We start from the raw sequence: 9,644 nt of genomic DNA, 5'->3' as shown, positions 1-9,644 counted from the left end.
AATCCATTCAGTAGTTATTTTTATAATTATTTGGTACAGAACTGTAAATGTGAACCCCAAGTTGAAAAATCACAGGATCAGCAACAAGTACATATTTTATAGGGTAAACAAAAACACAGACGTGCTTTTGGCGTTCTAGATGAATCAAAAGTCATCCTCTTCAAACCATAAATATCTTTTTATGCGCCCTGAGAATCTAACATTTGTTAGAAATACTTTAGGCCAAAGCGGTGAACTCACCATCGTTGCTGGTTTTCATCTCAGCATGCATTCTGGAAGGCTTGTCTTCATTTCACACATGCAGCAAGTTTTCTGTTTTGATGGTTGAACTATTTTCTCTGCAGGACAACTTGGACTCAGACGTTGCCAGCTGTGGAGCAAGACCCAGTGGGTGGATGCGTGTGTGTGCCTTAAGTGTTTGTTTTCTTACTTCTGTGCACCTTTGGGTGAGGCTTCTGTGAAGATGAGGGCCATCACACTGCTGTGTCTTCTGATGGTTGCGGAGGCTGCAGCCTCCAGGTTCGTCCGTGACTCCCAAAGTGGGCTTGAAGCTTTAGAACCCGGCAACAACAACGCATCAGTTGTTCTTCCACCCTCGCAGCCGGGCCGACCACGGAGCTCGCACCCCCCCATGTGCATAAACCCCACGGAGATCAAGCAAGCCTTCAAATATGTGAACACCATCATATCCTGCCTGATCTTTGTCGTGGGAATCATTGGCAACTCAACACTGCTCAGGATCATATATAAGAACAAATGTATGAGGAATGGACCCAATGTACTCATTGGCAGCTTGGCACTGGGAGACCTGTTATATATTGTCATCGCCATCCCCATCAATGTGTACAAGGTAACCAGATTTATACTATGTGTCTTTATGATTCTTCTCATAGTTTAACATCGACTGTACATAAAAGATGGACATAGCTACATTACCCACTGGTTGCTGGATTACCCCTCTGCCAGCTATGAGTCTGTTTGTCTGTTGTTTTTTGTGGCTTCATTTTGGAGTTTGTCACTTTAATGTGATCTCTGTCTCTCAGGTCTCTAATTCAGAAACTGTTTGCTGTGTTAAAATCACACAGTTATATCTTTGAATAAAATTCAATTCACTGTTAATACAAGTGAAAGTTTCGCATGACAAAGTCTTCATTAAATGATTTAGCTGACTTACACAATATGTAGAAACTTAATATTGATTCAGTTTATTACCAAAGCTGAGGATGCATCTAGTATTTTACTTTAGTATTACTTCAAGCTAAAGCAGTTTACATTGCCTAAAATGTAAACCTGATAATTGTAATTTTTTCTGCCGGAGGTTTCTTCCTGTTAAAAGGGAGTTTTTCCTTCCCACTGTCGCCAAAGTGCTTGCTCATAGGGGGTCATATGATTGTTGGGTTTTTCTCTGTATCTATCTCTGTATCAAAAGTTGCCTTGAGGCAACTTTTGTTGTGATTTGGCGCTATATAAATAAAATTGAATTGAATTGAATAAATAAATCAGGTTTATTTATTGCTTTGTAAGATTTGATGTTGCAGACTTGTCTACCTAAAACTTCAAGGGATTGTCAAACCCATAAAAAGGCAGATGTAAAGTGTTATGCTAGGATTTTCATAGAAAGGACTTTATTCACTTGCACTATCCAATGGTCAGAGATTTTAGTGCAGCCAGACAATCCCAGCCTGCAAGAGCTTATTAAACCAAAAAACAATATTTGAAACTTTTTTGTGGGAGTATTAAGATGCATTTCAACTTTTTGATTTAATGAAGAAACATTTAGAGTGCGAAGGCTTTACAACCTCTGATAGATTAGCGAACAGTACAGATTGCTGTGAGCAGCTGAAAAATATAAAGTCCCTTCTGATATTCAGATGTGTGGCCATAATTTGTTGTTACACATGCTGTCCTGACCCTGAGCAGAACTTATTGCCCCTGGGAGATGGACTTGGCAGTCACGAGGAACATGCTGTTGTTGCTTTTGGCATTAGAAGCTGTATTAATGAAAGAAGACACGAGGAAAGAAGGACCCCTAAATGGACCTCAAAGAGGTCTGCCCGCATGTTTACACAGGTGAACTTCTTACATTTACAAAACTCTCTCCTCTCCGTCTCTTTTTCCTGCAGCTGTTAGCTGAGGACTGGCCATTTGGCGTGTACGTCTGTAAGCTGATGCCGTTCATCCAGAAAGCGTCGGTGGGAATCACCGTCCTCAGCTTGTGCGCACTCAGTATTGACCGGTGAGTACACCACTACTCCACACACATACATAGACACTGACAAGTGTTAGTATTAAAAGCAGCTAATGGATGTCTCTGTTTATAGCTACCATGCAGTGACATCATGGAGCAGGGTGAAAGGGATGGGAATCCCACTGTGGAAAGCTGTGGAGGTGACACTGATCTGGCTGCTTGCTGTGGTGCTGGCAGTTCCCGAGGCGCTCGCATTCGACATGTTGGAGATACCATACAGAGGCACCAAGCTGAGGGTTTGCCTGTTGCATCCAGAACAGACCACAAGCTTTATGAAGGTAACCACCAGATTGTCACAGTCAAGTCAAAATTTACAGCATCACAATGTAGAGGTCACCAGTATGAGGTGGAAAAACTGCACAAGTACTTTTTATATAAATGTATTAAGGTCATAAGGTGTTAGTTGTTGCAAAAAGGTGTCCTTTGCTACCTTCGGTTTCCCAATTTTCATCACTGTGCACAGAAATTAACAAGATATTGTTAAACTCTTCTACATTTTGGCCTATACTCTTATTTCTGCAACATGATCACGTTGTCCACCATGTTAATTTGGGCTGTCAGCTTGATAGCATTCTCTAAAAATCACTTAAACACTGGGCTAACAACTGGCAATGATGACATTCTCATTAAAATGCAGGACACTTAACACAATAAATAACATACAAGCTCTTCCTCCCCTCACCCCCAGCCAGTAACTGCAGATGGCTCCCTGAGCCTGGTTCTACTGGAGGTTCTTCCTGTTAACGGGAGTTTTTTCACCCCACTGTCACCAAGTGCTTTGCTCAGAGGAGGTCATGTGATTGTTGGATAGTTTTCTCTGTATTATTGTAGGATCTTTATCTTACAATATAAGGAGCCTTGAGACAACTATTATTGCGATTTGGTGCTATATAAATAAAACTGAATTAAATTAAAGGTGACTAGTGTTTTGCTATAAACAGAATAAATTTGAGATATGCTAAACTAAGGGTGTCATAACATTATAATTTATACCATGAGTTCGCAAAACAGATGATAAACAGCCTGAGAAATACGAAGTGTAGAAACAAAAACATGTCTCAGGCATTTTGCCTTCAGTACAGAAAAACTAAACTGTTGTAAATCAAAGAAATGCATCAGCACAGCTCCATGTGTTGATCACAGAACATCAGTTTGCCCGGGGAAGTCGTGTGTAATATTTGTTGGCAAGAATGTGGTAAGAGTTAGATTCCAGGCTGAACCTAATTTATAGCAGAAAGAGCTTAAAATGATGTAGGTACCTTCTTGAAACGTTGTGGATGTACCTCACAGAACTCCTGTTCGCTTATTAAAGCCTCCCGTGGGCTACATTAACTTGCAGCTGCACATTATTCCCACTTACATCAGTGGTCTACACCAAAAGTGGAAAAAAATCCACTGTTCTGTTTTGTAATTTTTTAAAGAAAGCGATCGGGATCTGCGCTAAACTAAAATAGCTTCTTCTTTCCACCATGTCCTTTGTCCTTTTGCACCGACGTTCATAAAATCGAGTTTGTTAGTCTTTGAATAATCCTGCCAACAATTACAGACAGGGTGGCAGTTTAAAGAAGAAGAACAACACACAATATCTAAGTTAGGCGATGGGCCACCATGTGCTTCTAGAACAGTTTCAGTGTGCCTCGTCATTGGTGATTCACATTATTATAAACTCATCAAATCACACGACGACCCCTCTGCAGATAGGTGAAACTGCTGCAGCTGATCAGAGAGGAAGTGACCTCTCCCGTCAGGACTAAAATGTTTGATGCTGCCGGGTCAAAGGTTCAGATTTTTCCTTTAATTTGTCTGCCGTCTGAACCTCCGCCTTAGCTGAGAAAATATGAAAACCAGCAACATGGAAAAACTCCAAACAGCTGGATACTTACATCTTTCTGAGATATATGATCTAAACAACTTCAGTTTGGCAGAGAGGAGTTATGTATCAATTCAAAATGTTTGATAGGGATTATTAAACTTTCCCACAAACACATGGTCAAAGTTATCCAGCATGTTGATTTGGATCTGTTAGGATTGGGCTGAGGGGGAATAAACCCCTTGGATTCTATTCAGCTTGCACCTGATGTTACTTTCGAGTGCAAATGTCAACAGAATGGTTCTCTTCAAAGTAAAGCGCCTGGACAGCAATGATACAATTAGAGTGTTTCTTTAATCAGGTTCCTTTTATCACTCTGCCAGTAAGTTATTAGTGACAGCAAAGAAATGCAATACAACACACTGCAGGCAAAACATGTCAAATTACTTTTTCACAGTTCATTGATAAAGCCACGCAGCAGGATCAAAATCACAAAGATATTTTGGTTCTTTTAAATCTGAAGGAAGGAACCACACAGTTCAGTGGAAACAAAGCAGGAAGCTGGCTTTTAATGTGTCATCAGGATTTGAATTATCTTTTTATCTACAATGTCAGCTTTGATCAATAGTCAGATTTAAGCTGATTATTGCTATGAATCAAGGTACTGTTTATTAGTCATAAGCCACTCCTCATTTCTTTACAATCTCCAGGAAACCAGAGTTTCTGTTATTTTTTTTAAGTCCTCCAGGCTTTCTGAAGGTCTTTCAAAGTTTTTATTTAGTTTGGACATCACCTGCATCATCACACATTTTTAGTCCGGTCCTTGTGCCTAAACATTTTTAGAGGATCTTTTTTTCCCTTTGTTTTTTCATTTGTTAAACTGCTTAACATTAATCTATGAGGGATGAGTAAATGTTGTCTACACATAACAGTCAACTTGGCAAAAAAACAGTTTAAATTGTATCGTTAGGCACTTTTTTAAATGCAGCCTGTCATAAAAACCACATTATTTGTTCTCATTTCTTGAGCTGAATTAAAAAAGAAAAAAACAGAAAAACACAGCAAAGTTTTTGAAGCCAAATAATGTTTGCATTAAAATAATATTCTGCACCATCAAGGTGTTTCCCAAAAACATGTTTTGGTGCAAAAGAAGTGGCTGGCCTAAAAAAAAGATGTATCCAATTATCTATGTCAGAGGAATCGTATCTGAAAATTATGTCCTTAAGAAATAAGAAAGTCATCATCAGCATGTATGTAAAAGTTCAATGTCTGCAGCATCTGTAAAACACCGTGGAGGCTCTGTCATGTTTTGGCTTTCAAGGTTGTTGCAATTTTACAAACTCGTATTTTTCCTTGTATGCTGTATTTCCATGTATGTTTTCACCTATTTCCACTTTTCCTAGGAAAATTTTTTTTTAAAAACAGAGGGGTGGCTCAAGACTTTTGCACAGTACTGTAAAATATAATACACACAATTTTATGTTGGTTTAACAAAGTAAATATTCAAGCTGAAATATCAGCAACAATATCAACATTATCCATATAAGCAAAGATTAGCAAAGACGCAGCTAATCCACCAAAGACGTACAACAGGCCAGGAAAACAGTGATTATGTTGATGACGCAGAGTTCTGGGAAACTTGTGGATCAAATGAGATACAAATGGATTTATGTACTTAGACCAAAGTTGCACTGTACCTGCCTCTTACAGGTTTAACATGACATTATCTTGAAAAATAGATATGTATTTTTTCCAGTACCCTTGTTTTATTTTTTTCCCAGTTCTACAAGGAAGCGAAGGACTGGTGGCTGTTTGGCTTCTATTTCTGTTTCCCTCTGGTCTGCACGGGAATCTTCTACACTCTCATGTCCTGTGAGATGCTCAGCCGCAAAAAAGGCATGCGCATCGCACTCAATGACCACATGAAGCAGGTAGAGATGCAGATGACAGCCATGCTGGGAACCATTACACTGATTAGCTTATACAATGGCGATGTCTGCTATAATTTACAAGAATCACTTCTTCTCAGAGAGTACTGGTCACTCAAACTAATGACTAAATTCACTGGCACAGTGGATCTTTATATTAGTTTGTGAAATACAGCTAACCAATGACAGCAAAAACTTTCTTTCTGTACACCACACATTACAGTAACCTGTGAATTGTGATTAGATCAAGAGCTGGGTATGGTCACCTTACTGTTCCTCTGATTTCTTTGTGTGTGTGTGCTGCAGAGGAGGGAAGTAGCAAAGACAGTGTTCTGCTTGGTGTTGATTTTTGCTTTCTGCTGGCTGCCCCTTCATCTCAGCCGTATTCTGAAGAAAACAATCTATGAGGAGGATGACCCCGACCGCTGTGAGCTGCTCAGGTAGGCACGTAGATAGCCAGTGCGATTGTTCTCCATTCTGAACCTTCCTGTAGTCTTGCATGTAAACCTTGGCTTTTTTATCTGTCAGTTTCCTGTTAGTGATGGATTACATTGGAATCAACATGGCCTCCATAAACTCCTGCATTAACCCGATTGCCCTCTACTTTGTCAGCCAAAAGTTTAAAAACTGTTTCCAGGTATGCAATAAAATTACAAATGTGGTTTTACAAGAAAACCTATTTGTCAAAAGTCTAAACCTTATATATTTTTTTGCTGTTTCGTAGTCTTGCCTGTGTTGCTGGTGTTACAGAACATCTCATCTGGATGACCAAGGACGCTGGAAGGGCTCATGCCACGGTAACGGACTAGACCGCTCCAGCTCCCGTTCCAGTCAGAAATACACAAGCTCTTCATAAATGCAAACACACTAATTGCACACCTCCTCCTGTACACACCAGTGCTCCCATCAGTGACAAACAGCAGTCTCAGTGCCAACAAACTGGCCTTCAGATCAGAGTCAGAAGGGGAACCTGGAGTCACTTCTACAGGACTCGCCGCAGACTGAAAGACTCAAAGATCAACCCCAAAATGCTGATGAAATAATGGAAGTGTGCCTCCTCAGGCTGTAATAGTAAATGCAAAAGCTTTGATGAAACCGATGCTACATAAACACGTTCATATTCCTACGCTGAGGCCTCTCTAGAGGACAACTCGGTGACACTAAAAATGCATTTATACAGAATGTTTATTCAAACCACTATGTAAATGTATGTACAGTATTATTTACATATAGAGTGCAAACTTACCATCATATTTATCCTTAGTACTTTGTGTAGCTATGAATAAGCACTGAAAAACACTACCTGTTGAAGCTTTATTACCTCACGGGGAAAGCTAGAGGGAAACTGTGACCCTTAGTAATTTTACAATGTAGCTTCTATTTTTCTAAGAAAACAACACAAAGCACACGGAGAGCTTGTGTTACCTAAAGACGTGAGGTGTCCACGTGTTATTATTGCCAAATATTTCACCTCTATCGGAGAGCAGTAATGTTTCTGTGGCTGGAAATTAGTCTGAAAATGCTTTGTGAGAGCTGTTTAAGTAATACATTTCTGAGCCATGTAAAAGCTTTTGGGAAGGAAAAAGAAATTTGCTGGTTAAGCTGTATGTAAGTGAATGATTTAAAAACTCACATAACAAGGGAAGGTTAAAAAGTTCCACAACACAGCCCATAAAAAGCTGAGGTCAGACATGACTTAAATGAGGCATCATGGACCTGTAACTTGTGCAGAGAGCAACCATCGACTTTTGTTTCAAACAGACTCAGCTTTTATGTTGAGGATCGTTACTAGGAATGACAGCTGGGTGCTCAGACCCAGAGACCAAACGGGAAATTGCAGTGGAAGAGCTTGCAGCTTTGAACGAGGAGTGTGACCAGGAGCACACATATTCTTCTTATTATCATTATTATCTATTTTTTAAACAGTAAATTAGTCTCCCAGGGTCAGACAGTCGAAGCAGGGCTGGGCTGTAATGTCCTGAGTAGGGTTTTCGCGATACTAGAATTCCGACACTCAGGAAAATACTCAATACCTGATGCTATTTCTAACACCGCAGATGAAAAAATGACAAAATAGGCATACTTCTTTTAAAATATTAGAACAATGCTGGTTCATGCAAAGGATTGAACCACAGCCCTGTTCATTTTCTGTGCTTCTGTCGACTTAGTCCCACGTTTTTGTTGCTGAACAGAGTTGAAGAGGTAGGCTGCCAGTGAGAAATGAAACTGTTTTTTTACAAAAACAACTGTGCCTTCGTGTTAAATTAACAGTCCATTAACTTTACAGACAGGCAGGACTGATAGAATCTGCTGCCTAGCTCCAAAATTACCGTTAATATTTCATTATTAGCCATAGCTGCTAGCTTAATGATAACAGACAACTAACGTGGGTTAGCTGCTAACAGTTAAATGGCTAATGCTAACATTTATGCCAGTCAGATTAATGTTTGTGTTAACTAAGTAATACTAAATGTGTTTGAAACAGGAGTTTTACTGACCTCTCAAACTTCCTCAGAAAGACAGGATATAAATTAAGATGCTTTGCAGAGTCTGTTGATGCGTTCAGCTGCTAGTGGGGGGAGGGGCCGTGCTGCATGAACTTGTCTGTCTAGACTTCTGTGGTGAGTCTTTGTAGAGCCTGCAAAGTCACCTGTGTAACTGACCAATGTCATTGCCAGCATTTGTGTATGTGCAAGTGCATTACATGTTAATTACCCCGTGGCTGTGTCTCTGTTTGTATGCCAGCCAACAGAAACAAACAAAACGCTTTTTGAAGAAAAATCTAATCTAATCTAACGTCATCTCACAATGAGAAGGATAAAGGTAGCTGAAAGTAAAGTGAATACAAGCACTTAATAATCACATATAAATCTAATATAAAAACTCCCCATCAGAAGGAACACATTTATTCTGTATTCACAACATTGTCACTTGGGGAGAAAAAATTGCATGTTACAGTTCATTTTAAGAAAATGGGACAGTGCCAATATTAATAACACTCAGTCCAGTGATAAAGAAAAGCCTAGGATGAACCCATTTTATGTAGCGTAATTTCAGTACAGTGTTTCTAAGATGTGGTTAGAAACGCTTTCACTGTTCTCAGTAATCGTGAAATGTGCGTATTCTGAGAATCCAGACAACGTGTTTGCCGTCATTTGGAAGACTGAAATAGAGCACACTGAAATATGTTTATAATTTTAACGCCTGGACACAACATCAATCAAGTCAGCTGATCATGCAGTATGTGACTCATTAAAATCTATTTCTTGCCATTTTGAGCCTGCTTTCAGCTGCATCTAAGTGATTGTACAACTTTGTAAGTTTCCTTTGTAAGTGGGACCAACAAGCTGAGACACGTCGGTAATTTGACCTGGACAATCAAGTTAAATGTTTATATCCCCTTATGTCTGAAATCACATTTATATTAGTATGCAGTAATAAATATCATTTTATAGCACTTGTGTTGTTTGAGGGTTTTTGTTTGAGTCATTACAGGTCAGTAGAGATGCCATCAAAAATTGACACAATACAACATGTTACATAAAGTAGAAAACGGTGAACAAAACAACCCGTCTTCTCTGTCAATAACAGCTTGTAGAAGCTTAAATGTGATTTTATAAACATAATGCTTTCTTTTTCTTAGAAGAAGCTGCATTTG

At 39.4% G+C, this 9,644-nt stretch overlaps 1 protein-coding gene across 1 annotated transcript; it reads left to right on the top strand.

Moving 5' to 3' along the window:
* The first annotated feature begins 396 nt into the window (after positions 1-396).
* On the top strand, positions 397-9,443 carry LOC146717289 (endothelin receptor type B-like). Its single transcript, XM_085474070.1, has 8 exons — positions 397-850; positions 2,124-2,236; positions 2,322-2,526; positions 5,840-5,989; positions 6,293-6,426; positions 6,515-6,623; positions 6,711-6,783; positions 6,885-9,443. The coding sequence occupies exons 1-8, from the start codon at positions 464-466 to the stop codon at positions 6,989-6,991; spliced, it is 1,278 nt and encodes a 425-aa protein (XP_085330196.1). The 5' UTR covers positions 397-463; the 3' UTR covers positions 6,992-9,443.
* The last annotated feature ends 201 nt before the right edge of the window (positions 9,444-9,644 follow it).

The sequence above is a fragment of the Copadichromis virginalis genome, linkage group LG2 (assembly GCF_057382275.1).
Source record: "Copadichromis virginalis isolate Kocher_CV1m ecotype Utaka linkage group LG2, C_Virginalis_male_GT1.1, whole genome shotgun sequence".
NCBI classification, from domain to species: domain Eukaryota; kingdom Metazoa; phylum Chordata; class Actinopteri; order Cichliformes; family Cichlidae; genus Copadichromis; species Copadichromis virginalis.
This window is presented reverse-complemented; position numbering and strand designations above follow the sequence as displayed.